The following is a 24396-nucleotide window of genomic DNA, read 5'->3' on the forward strand; positions in this document are numbered from 1 at the left end:
TAGAGCGGAAGGGGAATGGGATTTGGGGAACGCGCCCCACTTTTCCTCTCCTGGTGCTCAGTCCTCACTGGGGAGCAGGAGAGACATCGGGGGACGGACGGGGTGCCCGGAGGCAGCCTGGCTGAGGCTCGTGGGCGCCCTCCTGCTCAGGGGCCCAGCTGACCAGCCGCCTGCCAGGAACCAGCGTGCGTCCCCGCAGCCCAGCACACAGGCTGCGCGTGAGCCACAGCCCACGCCTGGAAGCAACTGAATGTGCGGGTTTATGGGTGATGGTGACAAATACGCTGCAAACTGCGTTTATTCACAAAGGCCGGCAGCACGGAGCAGAGGGGACTCCCGCTCCCCAGAGCCTCGTGGCAACAGGTGCAGCCAGGGGCCCGCCCACCCAACTGCCCAGGGCCACACAGAGGGGACTCCTGGGGTCTTCAGGGAGCACGAGGGTGGTCAGCTGATGGAGGCGGGAGGTGGGGCCCAGCAGGTCTGTTGCTCTCAGGTCCTCAGAGCCCGAGGACAGGTGCCGCCACTCCCAGGGCGCTCCTGGGTGCAGCTGGGCTTTCTAAGGCCGCAGAGCCGGGCTGGGCACCTGCCTCTCCCGGCGCCCAGGCCCTTCCTCCTCCAGGACACACAGCAGCGCCTGCATCAGGGCCACATCCGTCCCTCCTGCCCACGGGGATGAGCCCTGGTCAGCACAGCGACATCCAGGGCTCATGCATGGAGGCCTGGGGCCTGGTGGCCAGGCCATCCCAGCCACGCACCCCCACTGGGGGACCACACACTGCACAGACCCTGCAGCCCCGCAACCGCCCTGGCGTCAGCCCCTCCTCTTCCTGCCTGAGGCTGGGGCCACTTCCCACCAGCGCCCGCCTCTCGAGTCCGTAGTCTGTCCGTGTGGGAGGGGGGATGTGAGCTAAAGGTGACCCTGTGGGACAGACAGCCAGCCGGGCCCGAGGGGGGTGCCCCTGGAGCCTGAGGGGTGGACCCCCATACCCGACCGTGTCGGCAGGTGCCCCACAGCTCCGCCGGCCGATGGTGTCACTGCCAGGTCAGGGTCTGGGGAGACAGGTGTGCTCGCTGTCAAGTGCGAGGTGATGCGCAGGGGCTGCAGGGAAATGGCCCAGAGCCACCCCTCCCCCCGCCCTGGACACGCAGGATCTGGGCCTCTGGCGCTCACTGAGGACACATCCCTGCTCCTGGGCCTTGTCCAGTCTCCCCAGGGAGCCTCAGTCTTGCTACCCGCTTAAGTCCCACCCCCAGACTCACGCAGGCCTGCTCCGTCACCTGGCCCTGCCCCTGCCCCCGGTGGACCTCACTGCTGGCGCCCACCTGGGTGCGGGAGCAGCGGGGCCAGTCTGGCAGCACGCGGAAGGCGGGCCCTGGGTCCCAGCCCAGGCTGAGCCCGGCACGCGCGCCTGGCAGGGGCGGGGGCATCCCCAGGGAAGAGTCGCAGAGTCTGAGGGGCCAGGGCCACAGGCAGGCTGCACCCTGCACGGCCGGCCGTCCGGGAGGTGGGCGTGTGCTGAGGCAGCGTCGAGGCTGTGTGCGCGGAGCAGCCCAGCAGTGCTGGGCCCAGGACAGGGCACAGGACGTACACACACCCACACGCCCAGGACACAAGTCCAGGGCTCGTCCTGCCCTTCCCAGCTCTGCCCGCGGCCTGGCCTCTGGGGTCGGGTGCACGGGCCTGGATGCCCCGGAGCCTGCCTGCTCCTCGGCAGGGCCTGCCCTCCAGCCCCGGAGGCTCCCTCAGGGCCCATGGCCTGGAGCTCCCAGAGGAACAGCCACGCAGAGGTTGGCTTCGGGCGGAGGGCGCCTCGGAATCATGCAGCACCTGCGGGGCTTTCCTGTCCCCCGGCTCTGAACCGGGACAGGCCCAGCGGGTAGAGTGAGGCTCGGCCAGCACCAAGCACCAGCAGGGGGGCGGGGGGCCCTCGCACCCACAGATGGTGCACCCCTTCCCTCGGGCCAAGGCGGCTCCTGGCCCCTCAGGTGTGGGCCCTGACACCGCCATGTGGACACGGGGCACCGGGCAGGGGCGACCACCTGCCCCACGGGGAGGGGGAGGCGCTCGGGCCTCACACAAACCAGCCACACGAGAAGCCGGAGGTGCCGAGGGAGAGCAGGTCCTGTTCTTTCCCTAAAGGTAAGTGACTTCCCAGTGTCAGGGCCTGTCCTCCAGCGGCTCTGTCCTGCTAACCTAGCTTTCCGCGGACAAAGCGTCCCCGTGTGCGGCGCGCCCGCAGGGACCCAGGGCGGGGGGCAGGGAGGGGCTTCTCTTCGAGGGCAGAGCTGGAGCCATGATGACTTCGTCCGAATCATCCGAGGAGACGTCTTCCCAGGGCGCAGACGAGGGAGGGGGCTCGGCTGAAAGGAACCAGAGGGGGAGGGAGGGGTCACCCCACTGCCCTCTCCTGGCAGGACGCCCAGGGTCACTGCCAGAGCGGTCGGGACGGTCAGACCTCGGACCCGCGTCACTGCCACGGCCTCTCCCGTCACCGCCTAGTCCCCCCAGCCTCTCGGCTCAGCTCCCAACACGGGCCTTTCGACACGCAAACGCGGGGAGAGGCAGCCTTGCCGGCACCGGCACCGGGAGGCTGAGTGTGGGCGGGGCTCCTGGAGGCAGGTCCGGCCACCCAGCAGCCACTCAAGCTGTGTGCCCACTGCAACCTGGGCTGCCACCGCAGGCGAGGGGCCCTGGGACCAGGGGACAGAGAGGGCTCCTGCTCCACGGCTTCGCGGGATCGGAGGGAAACATGGCTGAGCTGGCGGTGAGATGAGGGGGACTCCTGCAGCATCGGCTTCCTTCTGTGACTCTCGGGGAAATTACCACCAAAGCGGAAACTTAGGAAATTAAAAACGTCGCCCTGGCGGGGTTGGCTCAGTGGAGAGAGCATTGTCTTGGGGACTGAGGGTCTAGGGTTCGATTCCGGTCAAGGGCACAACCTTGGTTGCAGGCTCCTCCCTGGCCCAGGCCCTGGCCGAGCTTGTGCAGGAGGCGACCCATCGCTGTCTCTCTCTCACATCGATGTTTCTCTGTCTCTCCCTCTCCCTTCCACTCTCACTAAAAACCAATGGAAACACACCCTCGGGCGAGGACCAACAAAACGAAAAGATCACTCAGGCCTTTTCCCTTAAAAACACCGGCAACCAGAGGAGCCGGGCGCACGGACCGGCACGCAGACTGGCTCTGGGAGCAGCTGCACTCGGGACGCGCCTGCGCTGCCGTGTGTGACGGAGGCGAGGCTGCCGGGAGGCGGGTGGGCACATGGCGGCCCCATCACAGGACCAGGCCGCCACGGGGTCTGCTGGGCCAGGAGCCCGGCGCCCCAGTGCAGGGGCTGGGGCGGGGTCCCAGGACTGTGTGCGGAGCTTTACAAACGGAGGTTTGGAGAGAATATCGGAGTTCGAGAGCCCGGACAAGGCTGCAAAAGGCGACGAGGTGGCAATTTCCGATGAGGGATTCCGGGCGAGCTGTGCGCAAACTCAGCTTATCCTCAGCTCCCCTCCCCGCACCCCCTGCAGGGAAGGGGTGTTGGGCCGAGGGCGCCTCCTTCCCTGCCCCTGTGGCTGCTGCCGCAGTGGCCTCCCACTCACCAGGGCAGGGCTGCGGGGCTGGGCCCTCCATGGCGTCCCCGCCGCTCACTTCACTGTCTTCCTGACCTGAAACACAGGCCAGAAGCAGTCAGCACCGGGCGGGGCCCTCCCACCCTCCGTTCTCCCGACACCGTTGGTTCAGAAAAACGCTGCAGGCGATCACTGCTCCGGGTGCACAGATCCCGGCCACTGCGCTGTGTACCGACCCTCACACCTCATACCTCATGACACCTCGGAGCCCCAACGGCTGCTTCCTTTCGTAGATCCCTGATTGGGAGCACGGCGCCGCCTGCCCGCCTGCCCGCCTCCTCTCACTCGTCTTTCCCACCCGAGGACAAGGACGCAGCGGGCCAGTGCACCCGGGAAAGGCTGCTGGTGGCAGCACCTGCTGGCGCCTTCCCAGAGCCCGAGCTGCAGGCTTCACCGGCCGGTCTCAGATCTCCACCCACCAGGGCTCATCCTCCGCCAGCAGGTGGACATGAGCTGCCCAGTTGCAGGTCGAGGTGGGAGGATCCCCAGGACAGCACGGAGCAATTCCCAGCTGCCACCTGGCATGGCGGCCCCGCCGGGCTCTGACCTCACAGGCCCGCCACCCTGGTTTGTAAGTGGCGGCTCTGGGCCTTACTGAGCGGAAAAGGAAACTGAGTAATTCTTTACTTAAAACCCAGCCCCGGGGAGCACTGGCCGAGGGAGGGTCCCCAGCTGGAGCCGAGAGCAAAGCCGGGACGCCTGCCGGCAGCCAGGACCAGGTGCTGGCAGGTGACTGGCCTGCAGGTGACCGTGTGGGTTTTGAGTCCCAGGAAGTGCCTGGGCCTCTGTCTCCCCACAGCCTGGGGAAGGGGCGGAGCTGTGACGGGGAGGCTGTGCGAGACCCTCACTCTGCTCCACGTCCTCTGCTTCCGGGTGGTGGCTGTTTGGCCCCAGCACCGACACTCAATGACCTGGACTTACCAGCAGGCGCCACAGGGGGCGCTGGCGGGGAGGGCGCACTGAGTGTGGCCGGAACAGGCATCCTGGTAGAGGCTGCAGGGAGCGCCCGGGTCCTGGAAGAGAGTGACCGCAGCTGACCACCGCCGGGCCGGGCTTGCTGGCTTCCTCAGGCCACTGGTCCGACAGGATAGGCAGCAGGTAGCTGCTCCCGGCCGAACCCATCCTGACAGCTGGCCGTGGGGGCTCCCCGAGTCCTCCGTCAGCCTCCCGCATGCTCGCTGAGGCCGGGCCTCAGACACCCCTCCCTGCTGTCTCGGTGGTGAGGCCACCATCCACCTGCCGGCCTGGCTGAGTGCCCAGGGAGGACCCGCACAGTCGTATGGCGGCCCCCCGGACCGTGCAGTTCTGACTCGGCTGCCCTTCTGCAGAGCGAAGCTGTAGACCTAACAGCGCGGGGCCGCCCTCTGCCATGCAGGCGAGAAGCGGAGGTGTGTGGGGGGCGAGGGAGCAGCGTCTGCGGGACCGGGAGGGGCCTGCACTTCCCAGGCAGCAGACACTGTGGCGCCCACTGAGCTCACTGCGGACCCACCCTGGACCCCACCCGTGGGCTGAGTTCGCTCAGAGGGCTGAGTGCTTGCAGCCGGGAGTGCTCCCTGAGGGGCAGCGTGACCAGCAATGGCACTACTTCTTCAGGACGGTGTGGCTGCAGGAGGCCCGAGCCCAGGACGCCCCGTGGTCCCTCAGAAAGGGGGATGCGCTAGGACACGGGGCAGCCAGTCCACCACTGGGCTCTGCCAGCCACACGGGTCTCACTCTCCTACCTGACCCTCCCCGTCCGACCAGGACGGTGGCCCACCCACCTGCACGGCACGGGAGCAAGTTTCACAAGGTGCAACTTTTGCTCTGGTGACGCCGTGGTCCCGGCTCGCCCCTGCACCTGGGCGCACCTGTGCGGAGGATAGGGAGCGGGCCTGCCAGGCAGCTTACCTGTGCCCGACCCGTGCCAGGTGTGCCCGGAAGACCGACTGGATGAGGGTGACGGCCGCCTCCTGCCTGGGGTCGCCCTCGGCCTGGACAACGGGGCTCGGAGGGCGGGGTGAGGGAGGGCTCTGCGCGTAAGGACAGTGAGAGAGCCCTGAGAACCGCCCGCCCTCGGGTGGCACAGCCGGTGCCCCCTCCGGAGAGCAGGTGGGCACAGCTCCGTCAGGGGCTCGGCTCCTACTCTCCAGGCAGCAGTTTCCGCTGCAGGTCCTTAGTGCCTGGCTCTAGAGACCCTTCAGGTGACACCTCGCCACTTCCCCAGGGACAGGCGCACGGACGCTCATGCCTAAGCTCCCGCCTTAATAGCAAGAAGGACCTTCTGTGGATGTCCTAGCGCCTCCACTAACTGGACCCCAAGGGCGCCAGGCGGGGCCTGCAGGGCCGGGAGGGAGGCAGGCACAACCTCGGGCAGGCGAGGTGGACCGGAGCCTGGGAGGGGCTGCGGGGTCCTGCCCCGGGGGGGGGGGGGGGCATTACCTGGCTGGGGAGGCCGGGCACACTGGGAGGTCCGGGACCACATGCTGGGCTCGCCAATAGCCTCGCCCGAGCCAGGTGTCCGCGGAAGGCTGCCTGGAGCACCATGGCCGCCTGCAGGGAGAGGACGGGACTGGAGGTTAAAGCCAGGAAGGTGGCGGGTTCGGACCAGGGGAGATTGCGGGGTGGGAGCTCTGAGAGCAGAGGCAGGGCGTCCCTCACGACCGACCGCACGGTCACGGAGACTCACAGCGCCTCTCCCACCAGGACCCCCGCGGCTCCGTGTGTGCGTGAAGCACAGCTGGTGTCGGGTGGCCGCTCTCCAGGTCCCACCGCCACCCGCACCTCCGGAGGAGCGGCCACACGACCTCCCGCTGTGGCAGGACAGTGCCGCAGACCCGTCTTCGCGGTGGGATTTCGTGGGGACCAGCATGCGGCTGCCTGAGCACCCCACCCTCACCTCTTCTGGCACCGGGGAACCACACCTGCTCACCTCGTCCAGCGCGGCCTCCCTCTTCTGAAACAGAGACAAGGAATGAGTTAACCGAGGACCAACTTCTCACAGTGGAGTCCGTTTCCTGGTCCTGCCCCTGCCACAGTCGGGGGCGGGGGAGGGAGAGGAGGTGCCGGCTCTGCCAGCTGCCAGGCCTGGGACCAGCCACTGCTATCTCGAGCGCTCCCTCCTCCCCAGGGGGCTGCTCGTGCCTCCAGGGGTGGTGTGTGGTCCCCCCCAACCCCTCCACGCCATTCTCCGCGGTGTCTGCTCTGTCACCTGCACCGACCACAGACCCGCCCGTCTGAGGGCAGGTGACCGTGGGTCGGTAAACAACGGGCAGTGGTTTTGGCAGCTGGGAGGGGCCTCAGCACCGCCTGGTGGGTGCAGCCCAGCAGGGCCCGGGAGCCCTCACCTGGCGCCTGTACACCTTCCACTGGGCCTGCAGGGTGCTGGCGGCCGCGTGTCTCCGCTGCTCGGAGCAGGCGCAGGGCTGGGAGGGGCTGTCCTCGCCGGCGCCGGGCTCCAGCGAGTCCTGCGGAGAGGGACTGCCGGCAGGCCCAGGCTGGGGCTCCTCCGGGGCCTGCTGGGAACCGTGGGGGAGGGGTCACTGGCCCGACTCAGCCGGTGCCGGAGAGGTCTTGCCCGCACGCCCAGTGGACGCTCGGGAGGGACCGCGGCACAGGCGGGTCTTCGCCGCCTGGGCCCTCGGGGGCGCTCTCCTGGGACGCGGGCTCCAGGAGGCAGCCCAGCAGCTTTGCAGAGCGCAAGAAGGACCAGCTTCCTGGGCCCTTTCGTCCTCTGCGGAGGCCGTCACAGAAGTGGGCCTTCGGGGTGAAGGCCGTTCCTAGCCCGGCTTTGAAGAAGCCGGAGTGGCTGCTGTGACGGTCAGAATAAGCCCGACTGGGGCACTTGGGGGCCCACACACACTGCCTGCAGGACACCCCCAGAAAAGCCGCCACGAGCGCCGTCCTCGCCCCCGAGTGAGAGCTCCAGGGGACACGTGGCCGGAGTAAGCCTCCCGGAGAGGCCGTACCTCAGGGGTCCCCTCCGTGGGGTCGTCTTCCTCTGCCTCCTTCGCTGCCTGCAGGTCCTGACACTTCCGGGTCAGTGCTTGGATCTCCTCTCTAGCGGGAAGGGGACGGGGACAGGGACACCCTTTGGCCTCACGCGGTGCGCAGACGCGTGGTGGGGGCCCAGCTGCCAGGCAGCACCCACACGGGGCACCGGGTGTCTGTCCCGTCGGGCGGGAGCACCGTGGGCTGGCCCCCCAGCATCGCTCTGGCCAGGCGAGAACGGAAGAGGCGCTGACTGTGCGGTGTGGGCAGGTGCTCGGCGGGTGTAAGCAGGCAACGTGCACAGAGGACGTGCGCCCGCCGCGGCTTTAAAGGAACTCGAACACCTCTGCGCTGTGACCTGCCCTCTGGTCGCCCAGCCGGCACCAAAGCTGCACCTTTCGTCTGAGAACAAATGCTCATTCGGTCCCGGTGGCAGGGTCCAGGGAGGGGCCGGCGCCCTGTCTGCCACGAAGGTGGCCAGCAGCCCCTGGGCAGCCACGCAGAGGCCACGGCGATGGAGAAGACAAGGCGTTCGAGCAGAAGCAGAAAGAGGAGCAGGAGGCCCTCCAGGCCCTGAGAGCGAGGCCACAGGAGGGCCTCCGCCGGGGGAAGGGCCCGGCCGCCGGGGGAATTAGAAATCTGGCAACGTGAGCTGTCCCTGGGGCCTGGGGCAGCGGTGACCCGATCCCACTCCTGTTTTAGCATCTCTTGCTACTACAGCTGGAATGGAGTGCTGTCTGGGTGTACATTTAAGAATAAACTTTTGTAAAAATAAAGTTTGTTTCAGCAACCTGCCTTAGTAATTGCTCTGAGTGTAAATGTTTCTGCTCAGATTTCTACTCGTGGGGGCCTTTTTCACTGACGTGACAGCCAAGGTGCACACCCGTGTCCATACATCCACGGTGTTGGGGGCCGCCTCTCCTGCCTAATTCTAGGGCCCGAGGGTTCCCATCGCCCCAGAGCCCCACACCCGTCTGTCACCCCCACGCCCTGGCCTAGCCCTGCAACCACTGACCACTGCCTGCCCTGCCCAGCCCGCTCTGCACGTGTCGGGTCAACAGTGGCCTGTCTGCCTGCCGCTCCCGTGGACACGGTTCTGAGGCCCATCCATGCGGGTGCATGTCAGGCTGCGTCCCTCTCGTGCCCTGGTACGGACACCTCGTTTTTCTCTATTCATCTGCCGGTGGACATTCGGGTTGTTTCCGCTTAGGGGCTGTGGTGGACAAGGGCGCGTGTGGGAGGGACCGTCCAGGGAGGCCTGACGGGGGCGTGGGGGGTGAAGCGTGTGGGCGCAGAGGCGCCGGGCCAGCTTGCTGACTGGCCTACCTGGGGGAGAGGCCATGCCCGCTGGCTCCGCTCGCTCACCTCAGGGCTGCCTCCCGCGCTCGCCTGGCCTCCTCTCCTCGTCGCACCTCCTCCAGCTCCTTCTCCACGTCGGCCTTGGCCTGCAGCAGCTGCCTCACCTCCAGACTGGAGAGAGGACCAGACATGCGGTCAGTCGCCCGCCCGGCCTCACCGCAGGGGTGCTCAGCAAACAGCCCACGCCCTCAGGACTGCGGGCACACAGGGGCCGAGGGAAGGCGGAGCAGGATGGCAGAGTCCTGCGCCACATGCCCTGAGCACCGGCTGCCAGCGGGAGCGGGTGCAGGGACCGTGGAGTCAGGCAGGCTCCCCGCGTCCGGCCTCGCCGTCCTGGGCACAGGCGCCCCCAGGCACCTCCCAGGAGCTGTGCGCACGTGGCCATCCTGTCCCACGGGTGACGGGCTGAGGACGGGGCTTTCGGAGACCTGTCGGAGGTCCCGCGATCCCGTGACCGAGATCGCACGTGGGTGGTGGGCAGAGCGGGCACAGCAGGGCTCGGGGGGCAGCTGTTGCCCTGCCACCTGGCAGCTCAGGAGGCATCGCAGACGTCACGGCCTCTCAGAGCGACCAGCCTCGCGTTCAGCTCCGACACACGAACTTAGGAAGAGCCGGGCACCTCGCTTCTGGATGCGCTACTAGATCCCACTGCGGGGGCAGCAGCAGGCGGCGCCAGGGCGTGGCCTCCGCGGTCGCAGAAGCCGGGCATCAGCCACCGCAGCCGGGAGTCCGCCCCAGGCCTGGGTGTGCGCGCGGGCACAGGGGGCCTCAGCGGACACCAGTCAGATTCGAGGTCTGGGCCCCGGCCTCCAACCAGCGCATCCAACCTGAGGTGCCGCATCTCCAATCAGCCCCCAGGTGGGCGGGGCCGAGGTGCTGGGTGCTGGCTCCCCACCACCCACCAAGCAGCAGGTCTGAGAGCGATGCGGTCTCAGGAGACGCAGGCTCGGGTTACTCTCACAGGACGGGGACTAGCGAACGTGGAGTCATAAACACGGACCGAGCCTGTGTGCCTCTGCACAGGATTAAAGGAGAACGTGGAAGTCCCTCTACAGCGCGGGGTCAGGAGCCCTAAAGGCCCCTCTCATGATGCACTATGGCCAACGAATGTCCTCACACTCACGCCGCCTGCACTTCGCAGCCGGAACAGAGGCTGCGAGTTCCCTACCAGCATGCGCGGGGCTGGGAGCCGGGGACCCCCCCGCCCAAGAGCGCAGCGTGAGCCCGGAGAACACATCGGAGTGGACGCCGCTGGGGGACACGTACTCTCTCTCCTGCAGCTGGGCCCGCAGGGCCTTCCGCTCGCCCTTCAGGCTCCGCAGGGCGCCCCGGAGCCGCTCGCTGTCGTCCTGGCGCTCGCTGTCCTGGTGGCGCTCGCCGTCCTCCTGGGGCTCAGGGAGCGGCTGCCGGTGACCCCACGTGCTGGACGCGCAGAGCGCCAGGGCGTCGGACCGGCCCCCGTCCGAGGCCTGCGGCGGGGGGCTCTCCAGCGACCTGATCTTCTGGGGGCAGCACAGGCACCGGTTAGCGTCACTCCGAGCGACCTCCCCACCCCGGCGCCAGCGCCCCCAGCCAGGAAAACTCGGCCACTGGCCCTGGGGCCGCCTCCGGGCCTGTCCTTCCCAACACGCTTGGTTTTAAAACGCCCCAAATTATAAAGTTCTACGTTTCAGCTTCTAGACGTGAAGTCACAGGACTACTCGCTCAGCCAACAGCGCGGCGGCCCGGAGCCGCTCTTCGATGCCCGGGTGCCGGCCCTGGGCCCTCAGTCTGACGCTGGCATCAGAGAGCGGGGCAGCGTGGCGGGCAGTCTCTGAGCACAGGCGGCACACGCTGAGGGAGCCACCGCGAGGCATAGGCAGCGAGGAGCCACCCGGCACAGGCGGCCGCTGTCTGAGGCGCTGGGGCCTCTGCACCCACCCCGCTGGGCGCCCGCCCCCTCTGGTCGGTGCCCGTCTGCAGTCAGCCACGCTCAGGGCTGCCCGGCTCGGTCCCTAAGTGCAGGAGCAAAGCCCGCTTGTCCCCATCTCCGTCCCGCCCCTCCCCGTGCAGGGCAGGCCCTGACCAGGCGGTGATGCTGACAGGCGCTCACCTTCTCCAGCTCCGCGATCCGCCGCAGCAGCCGGGGCTTGCTCCACTCCACGCACCCTGTAAAGACAGTGTGCAGCCACCGTCTTCAGCAGCCACCCCGCCCCTTGCCTGGCACCGCTCTGGGCCCCCGTGATGCGGGCAGGTTCCTGCTCCAAAGGGCTTCTCCGCAGGGGGGTCTGCCCCTCCCACTGTGGAGTCCCCGGTACCCGTCTCCTAGGCCTCAGGTGACCCTCAGCCCCGAGTCTGCCCTGTCAGGCCTGGCCCGCTGGTCCATGGGCACGGCTCTTCAAGGCCATGGTCCTCACTGTGCCAGCCCCACAGCCGTCCCCATACGCAGCCTCTGGCCCCGCCCCCACACCCTGCACCTGCTCCAGGCCACCACTTGCTCCTGGCCCCTTCTCTGCTCACCCACAGGTGCTATGATGTCGCTCGGCCACCTACCCCCTGATGGCCACCTGCCCCCTGATGGCCACCTACCCCCTGATGGCCACCTACCCCCTGATGGCCACCTGCCCCCTGATGGCCACCTGCTGATGGCCACCAGGCCTCGGTCTGCCAAGGCCTAGACCCTGACCTCACTGACCCCCTCCCCAAATCTGCTCCTCTCTGCACTGTGCACAGCCTGGCCCAGGGCACCAGCAGCCCCTGCGAGGACACTGCAGGCCCTGCCCCTGGCCCTGATCTGCCTGCCCCACACCGACCTGCTGGCTTCTCCCTCCCTGCACCATGTCACCACGAGGGCGTCTGCCTGCTTCCGTTTACTACTGTATCCAGCCCCCAGGCCCGAGCTGGGCACACTGCAGGCCCTCACTAAGTTCTGGCACATTCTGCATGGCCTGCCCGTGGCGGTGTCTGCCCTGTGGGCCTCGCGGTGGGGGGGAGGCTGTGGGAGGTACCCTTGGTCCGGGCGACAGTGGGCGAGCTGCTGAGCACGCGGTCCAGGTCCTCCTTCAGGCTCTGGTTCTCCTCGGTGAGCTCCTGCACGCTGCGCGACAGGCTCAGCAGGGCACCACTCAGCTTCCGCTGCCGCCGCAGGCCGGCCTTCCGCTCCCCCGCGGGCCTGGGAACCAGATGCCGCTCAGGCTGCGAACTGCCATCCCGCAGGACGTGAGCTCTGACCCCGTCAGCAAGCTGTCCGCCCGCACAGGGCTCCGTCCCTGCGTCAGGCACCGAGGGGGAGGCCCAGCTGCAGACACCGGGGCATAAGCACCCCTAGTCCCAGAGCCTTAGAGCAGTCGCCCCCTGCCCACCCGCACACTCCCGTTAGTGACATGGTCGGCACGGACACGGCCCGGGTGGGACAGGCGCTGCGCCCGGGCCTCAGCCTCGGTCACTGAGTGTTGCCCGCGGTCTGCAGAGTGCCGCGGCCACCTTCCCACTGCAGGAGGCAGCCCCCGTGGCCGAGGGCTCAGCGTGACCCAAAGAACAGCAGGCACCTGGGAGGCGCCGAGACCAACACCTGAAACATGCCTGCCCCCAAACCGCGTGGCATTCACTACCCAGCGCCCTGCAGATGGGGTCACACAGCACCCCCCGCCCTCACACAGCAGGAGGCCACCCGCCCTACACAACGGGGAGGGCGAGGGCGAGGCCGCGAGCCGCGCACCGCGCCGGGACCAGCGCCTCCCTGTCTGCTGACAGCCTGTGCCCTCTGGGCGCGGACAGGGGACCCTGCGTGGTGTCTCCCCAACACGTGCGTCTGGGAAGCCAGTGCCTGCGATGCTGAGCGGGGGCCGTGGTGGGTGTGGACAGTGACAGCACAGGGACGTGCTGTTGGCAGTGAGCAGGGGACTGAGGGCACCTCCGTAACCATGGCAATGGCCCCAGAGGAGGGAGTGTAACACGAGATCATCCTACTTCCGTCCCGACGGTTCCGAGCTCGCCAGCAGCGTCTGGAGGCGGTGGATCTGTGGACACAAGAGAAAGGCGTGGAGTCCTAGCGCCACGGACGCCTCCCCGGAGCGAAGTCACAGGCCAGCTCTGCCCGGGAGAGAGGGAAGCGCTGGGTGCCTGACTCACATTCGCGGTGGCAGGGGACCGGGTGGCCACCCCAGCCAGCAGCGACCCCTCCCTCCCCCCAGCCCCACGCCCGCCCGGGCAGAGGACCCCACCTCCTCGTAGTACGTCTCCATGACGATCCGCATCTCCTCCAGGCTCGTGGTTTTCATGTCCGCCTGCAGCTTGCTGAAACCCAAGCTCAGAGTGAGCAACAGAGCCCGCACCCGGGGCAGAGACACGGCCTGTCCTGGGCCTCGGAGAGGTGGGGAGTGAGGGCTGAGGCCCCAGCCGCGGGCGCCACACAGGGACCCTTTCCTGACGGGAGACCGCTCAGCAGCACAGGCCCTTCCAGGCGGCGGCTGCTCCCAGGGGAGGGGACAGACCCCTGACGACGCCTTTGCCTTCGCTAGGGAGAGGCTGTCCTTGGAGCTGGACCTCGGGGGGCGGAGTTGTAACAGGACAGAGACCTACTTTCTCCTGTCCCGTCTGCAGCATCCTCCCTCCTCAGCTGCGGACAGACTAGAGAAAGGCGCTAACAGAGACGGAAGTTACAGAGTTCGGGGCCCTGCAGCACAGAGGGATCAGCACGTGACATTCTTACGTTGACAAGTTCAGCAAGAAACGGAGAGGGAAACTGACGCACCACGAGGAGACGAGGGCAATGCCCTCTGATGGCGCGGGTGCAGGGGGGTGAGGGAGGTGCGGGGGGTGCAGGGAGGTGCGGCGGGGGGGCTGGGACAAGCCACGCATCAGGGCTTCTTGTGTCAAGACCCACACGTCCCTGCTGCAGTTCGTGAAGAGCGAGCCCAGGGGCTAAGGAGAGAAACACCTCTTCAAAGGGGCAGCAGCAGGAAAGGCTAAAGGAAAACACTGCTCCCTACTGACACCTGCAGGAGACGGCTAGTAGTCACTCTCTTTCTGGTGGAAGACGGAGCTGGGACCAGGGCCCTGGGGCAGAGGGGGGCCCTGGACCAAGGGGGGAACTGGGGCAGAGGGGGGCCCCGGACCAAGGGGGGAACTGGGGCAGAGGGGGGCCCTGGACCAAGGGGGGAACTGGGGCAGAGGGGGGACCTGGATCAGAGGGGGGACCTAGGGCAGAGGGGGGAACTGGGGCAGAGGGGGGACCTGGATCAGAGGGGGGACCTAGGGCAGAGGGGGGACCTGGATCAGAGGGGGGACCTAGGGCAGAGGGGGGAACTGGGGCAGAGGGGGGACCTGGATCAGAGGGGGGACCTAGGGCAGAGGGGGGAACTGGGGCAGAGGGGGGCCCTGGACCAAGGGGGGAACTGGGGCAGAGGGGGGACCTGGATCAGAGGGGGGACCTAGGGCAGAGGGGGGAACTGGGGCAGAGGGGGGACCTGGATCAGAGGGGGGACCTAGGGCAGAGGGGGGACCTGGATCAGAGGGGGGACCTAGGGCAGAGGGGGGAACTGGGGCAGAGGGGGGACCTGGATCAGAGGGGGGACCTAGGGCAGAGGGGGGACCTGGGGCAGAGGGGGGACCTAGGGCAGAGGGGGCACCTGGGGCAGAGGGGGGACCTGGGGCAGAGGGGGGACCTGGATCAGAGGGGGGACTTGGGGCAGAGGGGGGACCTAGGGCCGAGGGGGGACCTGGACCAGAGGGGGGCCCTGGACCAAGGGGGGAACTGGGGCAGAGGGGGGACCTAGGGCAGAGGGGGGACCTGGGGCAGAGGGGGCACCTGGGGCAGAAGGGGCACCTGGGGCAGAGGGGGGACCTAGGGCAGAGGGGGCACCTGGGGCAGAAGGGGGACCTGGGGCAGAGGGGGCGGGTGGGAAGTCAAGCTACACCCGAGAACCTGGAGCCAATGCCAGTCTGAACGAGGCAGCCCCGCCCCCGCCCGCCCGCACCTGATGGTGCTGTCCTTGTCCTTGCACTGCTGCTCCAGCCGCAGGACCCTCTGCTTCAGCCCACTGATGACCTGCAGCAGAAGCCACACCTGAGGCGGACGGCTCCCTCCTCGGAGCCTGGCCTGCCCAGTGCGACCGTGTCTGTGCCCGGAGGCGCAGCTCCTGCAGCTGCTGGTCGCCGCCCAGCACTGCCCACACCACGGCCCGCCATCGCCGGTCCCCCATCGCTGGTCCCTCCTCGGCCACGTGTATTAAATAATGCGGGGGGGGGGGGGGGGTCCTTCTCTTCCTGCTCGGAACCAGGTGCCGGCGGCACCCAGCGCTTGTTTAGGGGGGGAGGCCGGTGACCGTGTCTCCTACATCAGAATCCACCTGCGGGAGCTGCTCAGCCCACCCTCTCCGGCCCCTCCCGGCCCCTCCCAGGCCCTCAGCGGTGTCTGGCGATGCCGGGCTCCAGGAGGAGGGTCTTAGAAGCTCTGAGCCCCTCGGCCGCACCTGCTTCACCGGGGCGGGCGGGCGCTCTGGAGAGAAGGCGCCTCCCTCGGGCGGAAAGGCTGCCTGTCCGGCCGCAGCTGACACTCACCCAGCCCGCGTCCGGCCTCTTCTCGCCCAGAGTCCACACAAAGTCCGGGCCCTGTGTGAGCAGAGCGGGACGTGAGGACACGCAGGCAGGCCCACCGCCCGGCCACGCCTCTGGCCAGGGCACCGCCCGGCGGGCGGACACTCACTCGGGACGGGTCCAGCAGCTGCTCGATCTGCCGGTCCTTCCGGCTGTTCTCCTCCTCGAGGCGCCGGAGCTTCGTCCTCAGCAGGTCCGCGTCGCTTCTCTGCATGTGCAGCGACTGAGGGGAGAAAGGACATACACCGTGCACACACACAGCATGCACACACACTGCACACCATGCACACACACCATGCACACACACCGTGCACACACACAGCATGCACACACACCACACACCGTGCACACACCATGCACACACACCGTGCACACACACCGTGCACACACACACCATGCACACACACCGCACACCGTGCACACACCATGCACACACACCGTGCACACACACCGTGCACACACACCGCACACCGTGCACACACCATGCACACACACCGTGCACACACACCATGCACACACACCGTGCACACACACACCATGCCCACACACCACACACCGTGCACACACACCGCACACCGTGCACACACACACCATGCACACACACCGCACACTGTGCACACACACTGCACACCGTGCACCACACCACACACCGTGCACACACACACCACACACACCACGCACGCACACATCATGCATACACTATGCACACACACCACACACCATGCACACACCACACACATACAGAGTACACATATACACCAGGTACACACAGACATATATCACACACACACCACACACACACACCATGCATACATACTGAGCATATACATTGGGTCACACACTGCGTGCACACAGACAGTGGGAGGCACCGAGTTCACAGCTGCCTGGCTGCCCTCAGGGCTGTGCGTGGCGGGGTGGAGGTGGGGTCACAGTACAGAGACCGAGGGCACTGCCGAGGGGGGGCGTTGTAAGTGCCAGGAGGGGCAGAACTGCCCCACGCAACTAGGAACTCTCCCCCCAAAAGGCCGTGGCACAAGGTCACGTGTTCTTTCCGTGTCCACATGAAGCACCCTTCTCCCTCCAGGGACTCGTGGGCTCAGGGAGGGCAGTGTCTGAACAAACCAGCCCCCCAGGGCTCCCAGGGCACCCCCCCAGGGGGGCGGCGGGCAGCCATGCTGCGTGTCCCGCGGGTCCGGCAGGCGCGCACGGTCACTGGGAGGTCAGGACGCCAGCGGTGGGACTCTGCTCCCGGAAACACGGAGCACCGCTTCCCTCTGCCTCCTGTGGCGCGGCTTTGGGCGTGTGGGGGGAAGGCAGGGAGCTGGGAGCTGGGGCCTGGGGCCGCACTACGAGCTGGAGAAGCCGGCCTGGCGGCCTGGACCAGCCAATGGGCACAGGCCAGAACAGCCCTCTCTAGCAGGGGCCGGCCTGACGGACGAGCGCTGCCCCACCCCAGCAAGCGCCACAGAACGTGCCCTCCCTGCTGGGAAGGCTGAGTGCGGCCCGGCCTCCGCCCTGCCGGCTGCTGCAGGTGCTGCCCTCCTCCCGGGGGCAGGTGTGGGGGTCAGAGGCGGCCCACTGAGGGTCCGGACTTCCCATCGGCCAGTGGCAATGAGGCCACACACACACACACACACACACTTAACAAAACTGAAGACAAATCTTAATATAGCGACAATTACATTACATGTAAATGATCTAAACAGGCCAATTAGAAGACAGAGATTGCAAAGTAGTCTAAACACCTGACCCAATCACAGGCTGTCCACAGAAACTCCTTTAAACTAACGAGGTAGGTAGGTTGAAAGTAAAAGGCTGAGAAAGAGATGCCGTCAGCTGGAGAGGAGCTGGCCGTGGCGGGGGGGGGGGGGGGGGGGTTCCGTTGGTTGGAGCGTTCCCCTTGGACAGACCGCCGCCCTCAAGGTCACCACCCAGTAACAGCTGTGAGCTGTGCAGAGCGGCCGAGTGAGTGCGTGGGAAACGCCCCGTTAGCACCAAGGAAATACACGAACGGGAGGCGTAACGCACTGAGCGCTGGGATCGCAGGCCGGTCTCAGGGCCACAGGGCTCTGCAGGGCCCGCCTCCCTGTGCGCAGAGCAGGGCGCAGACACGCGGGCGTGGGCCTTTCCTCCACCAGGGTCACCAGCCAGGGCGCGGCGGGGTCACGCTCCCGCTCTCCCATGGCCAGGCCCAGCACAGACCCTGCTTTCCCGTCATGGCTGGTTGAACCCGCCAGGAGCAGGGAGAGACGCTACCTTCTTCAAGTCCATGATCTCGTCATACATGTCCTCCTTCTCTCTGTAGACCGGAGTCCCTGGGGCGAGACCTGGAGGAAACACACAGCCTGTGAAAGACCTGGGAAGGAGGAAGATCTTAGCCAGATCTTAAGGAAAACCTGGGAGGTAATAAAATTATCCTGAAGAATAAAGAGTGGAAATGTTTCAATGCTTTTAGTCCAATCACAATCTGTCCCCCGGAGGAGTGGAAATGGCCATGCCCACAGGGCTGGGGGCGGAGCTACAGTGCAGGGCTGGGGCGGAGTCGCGGGAAGGGACACGTATACCTTGTAAACAGCCAACAAAACAAAGGCCACGAGCAATCCCCGCCAGGGCTCCATGCCGCTGCCAGGCTGAGGGGAGCTCGGGCCAACACCGACCCACGGGCCTCGGACGCGCCAGCACGTGTGCAAAGTGCCCGGGCGGTGCAGGGGGGCCACCCGGGCGCCAGGGCCACGCGGGGAGAGGCCCGACAGGAGACAGGGACGTGAGAACAAGCCTCCCGCTGTGAGCCCTGGCCTCTCGTGGTGCTGCGATGCCCACCTCTAGCCGTTCCTACGGCCGACGTCACTAAGACCGTGTGGGGAGGCGGGAACAGGGGGGCCCGGGACGCTGTCGCTGTCACGTCAGGAGCGCCACTTCCTGGGGGCAGAATGGACTTTCGGGGTCACTGTCCTCGGGATACTCCATAGAGGAAGCCCGACTCTCACCCCTTTCTGCTCCTGCTCGGTCACGTGGCCCCCGTGCTCCCATTGCTGGCTGAGCGCCTGGGTCTGAACGTTTTGCTCTCAGCGCCTCTGGCAGGTGGTTGGGAGGCGGGGGTGGGGGTGGGGAGAGGGGGCGCTGCTCCCAGGCAAGCCTGCTGGCCGGGGGCGGTCACTGTGCCAGGGCCCAGCGGGGAAGTGGAGGCTCTCCTCTCGCCTCCTCGTGGGAAGGCTCGGACCAGGGGCCGAGGAGCAGACGCCAGCAGCCGGCCCTCAGAGCGGAGAGCCCGCCCGACCGCAGCCGCTGCCGCTCCCACGGCATCCGTGTGCCCACGGCCCCCGTCCAGCTGCCCGTCAGTGCGCTGCCCACAGCTCACGGACTCCGACCCCCGACGGCGTGCAGGGCCGGAGCCGCCTCCACGCAGCACCGACCGCACGAGACCCGGACGGCGTCACCACGGAGACCGTCCCAGACCAGCTCTGTGTTTCGTAAAAGCCAGGAGGCTCCACGTCTCAAGGTCCATGTGAATCTTCCAGACAAGTCACGTTAAAACCCCATCTCACACCGCCCGCCACGCCTGCACCCCCGCGAGCCGCAGGTCACTGTCGGGCAGCACGGACCTTGCTTGGCACTTCCCAGCCACAGCCTCTGCGGCGTCAGAGGCGTCCTGCTTCCCAGGGGCATGCTCGCCGCCGTCCTCGGGGGCCGCCCGCTGGCCGCGGTCCTCGGCTTGCAGTGATACGGCGACTCTGGAAGCCAGCGCAGGGTCAGGGCGGCACCGGCCTCCAACACGCGCTCCGCCCAGGTGTCGAGCAAGGAGAAACCCAGCCGGAGGCCCAGGAGTGCGGCGCTGGCAGCTCGGAGGCTCGGGCCACGGCTCAGGAGCTGCTGGGCTGGGCCTCCCTCCCAGGACCCAGGACGCCCCCCGCAGCAGCCCCTTACCCAGGAAACTGGGGGCCAGGCGCCCGGCTGTACTTACTGGGCGATGTGGGTGGAGGTTTGTGGACACTTTTCCTCTTTGTTTTCTGGAAGAAAGGAGAGCCGGGGGCAGCAGATGAGTCCCATGCCCGGCCAAGCCCTGCCTGCTCAGGGTGGGGTGTGAGGGCAGCGACGGGAGACTGACCTGCAGGCCGAGCAGAGCAAGGCCCACAGGCTCAGGGGGTGCCACCAAACCTGGGGCCCATGTGGCTCAGGGGGTGCCACTAAAAACAGGGCCCACGTCGTTCAGGGGGTGCCACCAAACCCGGGGCCCACGTGGGCTGCAGCTGAGGAGGGTCCCCGAGGTGTGGTGGCTCCAGTCACATCACAGACACAGGGGATGTGGGAGCCTTAAATTCAGCTGGAAACGCTGCACAAGTGGTGGACCTGCCCCCCAACTGTCCTCAGGCCTGGATGGCGGTGTGACTGTCCCCAGGGTGGGCTCAGACAGCTCAGACCTCGTGACCAGGAGAAGAGGGAGTGTGTCTGGAGAGCCGGTGGGACAAGCAGGGTGGCGATGCAGAGCCGTGCCCCTGGGCTGCCCGCCTCGGGCCCTGTGGCCTCAGGCTTCCCCGGCAGGGACCCCTCACTTGGCCTCCGCCGAGGCACCAGGTCTGTCCCAGGCAGCTGGACTTCAGCCGAGACTGCTGGCCCGTCCCTCAGCAGGGCTGGGGGACAGTTCCTCACCCTGCAATGGCCCTCCCACCAGACAACGGCCGCAGAACGGGGGGAGTGCGGTGTGGGGAGTCAGCTGCCACGGGGGCAGCGGGCTGGCTGGAATGCCCAGCTGGGAGCCGGCTCCTCTCTCCCACCAGCGCAGGGAGCCGGCTCCATTCTCCAAACAACCCGGGGGCCGAGGGTCCACAGGTGCCCGGACCAGACCTGCCCGACCTGCTGCCTCCGCTCCTCGGGCTGGGACTGGCCAGGACCCGCGTGCAGCTCACGGCATCCTTTCTCCCACAGCTGCCCTGACCGCACCCTGAGCCCTGCTCCCTCCCCTCACCGGTCAGAACTGGGGGCTGGGGGCGGGGCCGACACCAGATGCAGGATGGGAACCTGCCCACTGGCAGGACCAGCTTCTGAACACAAGCTTGGCACTGACATTCACAGCTGCTCAGCTAAAGACCTGCCGCTTTCAGAGGCATCTGGGATCCGGGCTCCAGGTCTGCACGCAGCCGTGCAGGCAGTGCCGCTGCACCCTGAGGAGCGGAAGGGAAGTCACCAGCACGGCCCTCGGGCCTCCCGATCCACTCACCGTCTCAAAGTCGGAGTCGAAGGTAATCGCCGACAGACTGTCATCTCCCTGCAGGAGAGACGCACACATGGAACTTCCAGGCACCGGCCTGGCCCCCGCGGTCACACTTACACACTCACAAGGCCTCGCTGAGGCAGGAACCCCAACCCCAACCCCGCCCTGGGGAGCCGCCAGCAGGCTGCTCGGCTGTGTCAGGAGGGACCGCTCGGACACAAAGCAAAAACGCCTCCACCCCTCAACCCAGCAGGCGTGTCCCGAGTCGCTGGGGACTTTCGATCAAGAACCAGTCCCTGTGGAAAGTGCCTCTTTCATGGCCGGCGTGTTTAAGCGCTCTCTCTCTCATCTTCCATCGGAGCACCAGGACCCGTGACCTCTCCCGGTGAGAGCACGTCAAAGTCCCGTGAAAACCACGCAGGCCAGCAGGTGGGCTGGCGAAGGCCCTGCTTCCCGGTCCAGGGCCCGCCTGGCCAGCGAGTGAGGTCCGGGCCGGCTGATGGGGTCGAGGTCCCCGGTCCCTGCCGCATGGTGGCCACAGCCTCCAGGTCACACCCCGTGCCCACGCAACGGCAAGGGCAAACCGGGCTGGTCTAGGGCCTCAAACGGCCGCTGACCAACAGGAGCTTCTGCTGAGCCGAGAGGGACCCCTGGCAGGTGAGGCTGAAAGCCCGAAACACTGTCCCCGCTTGGCTCTGAAATCACTGGTGGTCACGACCAGGCTCCATGGCACCCCGGGGAGGGGAGGGCCCCAGGTGGTGAGCGCTGGGAAGTGACCAGCAAGCCCAGCGGCTCTGCGCTGAGGAACGCCGGGGCTGGGCCTGGACGGGCTGGACAGCCTGCCCCGCAAAGTCCCCGTTTGGTGAAACAGATCCCGGCTCAGCGGAGAAACCACCGCCCGCCTGTGCCCTGCGGCGTCTCCCAGGGCCGGGCCCAGGCTGCGTTCTGTCTGTGCCCTCCGAGCCTGGCATGTGTAAGGGGCCTGACAAACGCATTCGAAAGAGCGTTTCTAATAGCAAACAACGAAGTGAAGGAGCGAAAGCAGGGACATGATCAATAAAACAGGGGTAGCCACAGGTCAGATACTAAAAGTCACATTTCCGAGCCCTGGCCGCTTTGGCTCAGTGGGTAGTGTCCGCCTGCGGACCGAAGGGTCCCACGTTCGATTCCGGGCAATAGCACAGACCTCGGTTGCAGGCTCCATCCCCGGCCCTGGTCGGGGTGCGTGCAGGAGGCAACCAATCCATGTGTTTCTCTCACATCGATGTTCCTCTGTCTTTCCCTCTCTCTTCCACTCTCCCTAAAGATCAATGGATAACTATCTTCGGGTGAGAATTAAAAAAAAAAAAAAAAGATTGAAGCTGATTCACAGATGTCGTTACAAAGAACAGGTAAAGTTACCAAGTAGTGATAAACCGTTATTTAAAAAATAAATAACATCATGTTCTTGAAAACGTGTGGCCGTGGGAAACTGCTAACAATTAAGGGCAAAGGTTACAAAACAGTATACATCCCTCAATTTTTAAAACTGCATGGAAAAAAAAGGCGCTCGGAGAAAAGACTGGGAAGGAAATCCATGGAACATGGACTGGGCTCAGCAGGTGGTGGGGTCCGGCAGTCCTCCACATCCTCTGATGGGCATCACCGGAGGGTAACGGGCAGGGCAGAAGGCGTGTCTGCCTTCCAGGGGGGCCGGGCCCTGACCCAGGGGCCGGTCCCGTGGCCAGAAGCTTCCCACGGGGCCGAATACAACTCAAACGCCTTGCCCGGTCGGCGAGGTCGGCCCCCTCCAAGCTGCCTGCCCCCCACGGGCCGGAGCCCGCTGCAGCTTCCCACTCAGGGCCTGGCACTGGCTGCCCCTCTGCCCCAGGGACCCCGGGGCAACCGCTCCTGACCCCCCCACACCGCCCCGTCTGACCGTCTGACCGCTCGGTGATCTGTCCGTGCCTCGCTCCCCCTGGGGAACGCGCTGCCCCCACAGACGTCCCCCAGGTCCTGGGCCAGAAGCACCGGTACCGGGAGTGTCGAGAGCCGCGGGTCCGGATCCCAGGGAGGAAGGGGGGCGGCACCGCCTCCGGGAAGCCTCCTCCGATCAGCGCTGGGCAGGGTCCAGCTCCCTCCCACCGGGATGGCTCGGCCGCTCGGCCCGTCGGCGGCCCCGGCCCTAGAGGCAGCGGGTGGGCACGGGGCGGGCGAACACTCACACAGTGAGCTCCGTCACCCGCGGGCCGCGATCGCGGGCACCGCACACTCCTGGCCTCCCAGGCGAGGGCGCTGCGACCAGGAGGGCTTCCTGGAGGCGGCGGCCGGTGCAAGGGCGGGCGGGGTCCAGGGGTGCCGGAGGCGGGCGAGGGGCGGCGAGGCCCCGCCGACCGCACGTGGGCGGGGGCCGCAGGGCCGCTCTTATGCGGTAACAATCCCGGCAGCTGTCACCGGCGGCCGCGGCGTGCGCCCTCCCCGGCCCGCGTCCCTGCCGCCGGACCCGCGAGCGGGAGGGAGCGAGGAGGCCCGCCTCCCGCGCTTACCGTCTCCGAAGCCGGATCCCCGGTGCCCAGCGACATGGCTGTGGCGCTGCGGGCGCGGCGGTCCGGTTCTGGGGCTCCGCGGGCCGCAACCTCAAGACCCGTCCGCGCGCCCGCCGCGACCCCGCTGCCATGGCAACCGCGCGGGCCCCGGATGTGGCGCCCGGCAAGCCGGCCGACTGTGCGCGTGCGCGGCAACCCCCGCGGGCGGGCCGACCAGCTTCGCTCCTGGAGGTGCGGGTGGGGCCCCGGCCTCGGGCTCTGCAGTCCGCACGGCGCCCCCGCCCGCCCCGCGGGAAGCCCGTGAGCCGCTCTGCGCCCGTGTCCTCGTCGGAGGGGCGGCGGTGGTGCCGCCTGGAGGCGCGGAGTCGCCGAGTTTGTACCGAGCGAGGCTCTTCGCGCAGCGCCATCTACCGCCGCCCCCCCAGCCCCGCTCCCCAATAGGAGCCCAGCCCAGGGCGGGCGACAGGGCGGTCTGACCTCTGCACCCAAGTGCTTCTGGGGGCCGGGAGGGTGTGGTCCCAAGCGGGTCCTCCATCAAAGTTCACGTGTTTAAAGCCCCCTTTTTACTTTGCTTTAATACTCATAGGAATTCTGCTTCCCATTTCCTTGTACCTGCAGGTCAGGTATTTCCCCCAAAATGTTGAAAACTGACTCTGTACAGATGAGCCTTGTTTCTGTTTTTATCCGCGGGCCTGGAGGACCTCGGGCAGCGGCGGGCCCCCGAGGGCCCAGTTTTGAGGCCAAACGACCGCAGATTTTGCCTCCAGGGTGAAGACGCCCCTTTCGGGCACGTGCTCCACCCCCCAGCCCAGCCCAGAGGCCCCGTGCCTGGATAGGCCACGCCCCTTCCGGGGATAGTCCCGCCCCTTCCGGGGATAGTCCCATTTCTTCCTGGAGCCTCGCCTTCCTGGCGCTACGCCCGTCGGACGCTCTGGAATGTACCACTGAGTATCCCGGCGGGGGGATGTCCTCGGTAGCGGCGACCAGTTTGGCGCTGGCCTGCCCCCGACGCCTTTCAGGTTGATCCTGCTCCCTAGCTCGGGCCCCCTGGGCTCTAGAGTGGTCTCGCGGGAGCTCTCGCGGTTCCCCATGCCCGCTGTCCCGTCCTCCCCCCTCCAGGTTTGGCAGGTGGCGCGGCCC

At 67.1% G+C, this 24396-nt stretch overlaps 1 protein-coding gene across 12 annotated transcripts; it reads right to left on the minus strand.

The window, feature by feature from the left end:
- Positions 1-278: 278 nt before the first annotated feature.
- Positions 279-24048, minus strand: IQCE (IQ motif containing E). 12 transcript variants are annotated; one of them, XM_070414282.1, is made up of 23 exons: positions 23257-23469; positions 20738-20785; positions 19484-19529; positions 19125-19253; positions 17779-17849; positions 15632-15745; positions 15487-15537; positions 14904-14974; positions 13149-13221; positions 12895-12944; positions 11934-12097; positions 11039-11094; positions 10213-10448; positions 8953-9057; positions 7566-7656; positions 6945-7115; positions 6497-6553; positions 6040-6150; positions 5509-5630; positions 4543-4634; positions 3592-3657; positions 2195-2361; positions 279-1050 (listed from the first exon to the last, which is right to left on the minus strand). In XM_070414282.1, exons 1-22 carry the CDS (start codon positions 23290-23292, stop codon positions 2195-2197), a joined length of 2127 nt encoding a protein of 708 aa, XP_070270383.1. In that variant the 5' UTR covers positions 23293-23469; the 3' UTR covers positions 279-1050. The 12 variants fall into 12 exon arrangements, with proteins under 12 accessions (XP_070270383.1, XP_070270387.1, XP_070270388.1 ...); XM_070414286.1 differs by lacking the exon at positions 3592-3657 and having other exon boundaries at positions 6522-6553; XM_070414284.1 differs by lacking the exon at positions 279-1050 and having other exon boundaries at positions 2103-2361; positions 6530-6553; positions 6945-7112.
- Between the last annotated feature and the right edge of the window lie 348 nt (positions 24049-24396).

Source organism: Myotis yumanensis, unplaced genomic scaffold (assembly GCF_028538775.1).
Source record: "Myotis yumanensis isolate MYYU_CA2020_CCGP unplaced genomic scaffold, mMyoYum1.0.hap1 SCAF_5, whole genome shotgun sequence".
In the NCBI taxonomy this organism is placed as follows: Eukaryota; Metazoa; Chordata; class Mammalia; order Chiroptera; family Vespertilionidae; genus Myotis; species Myotis yumanensis.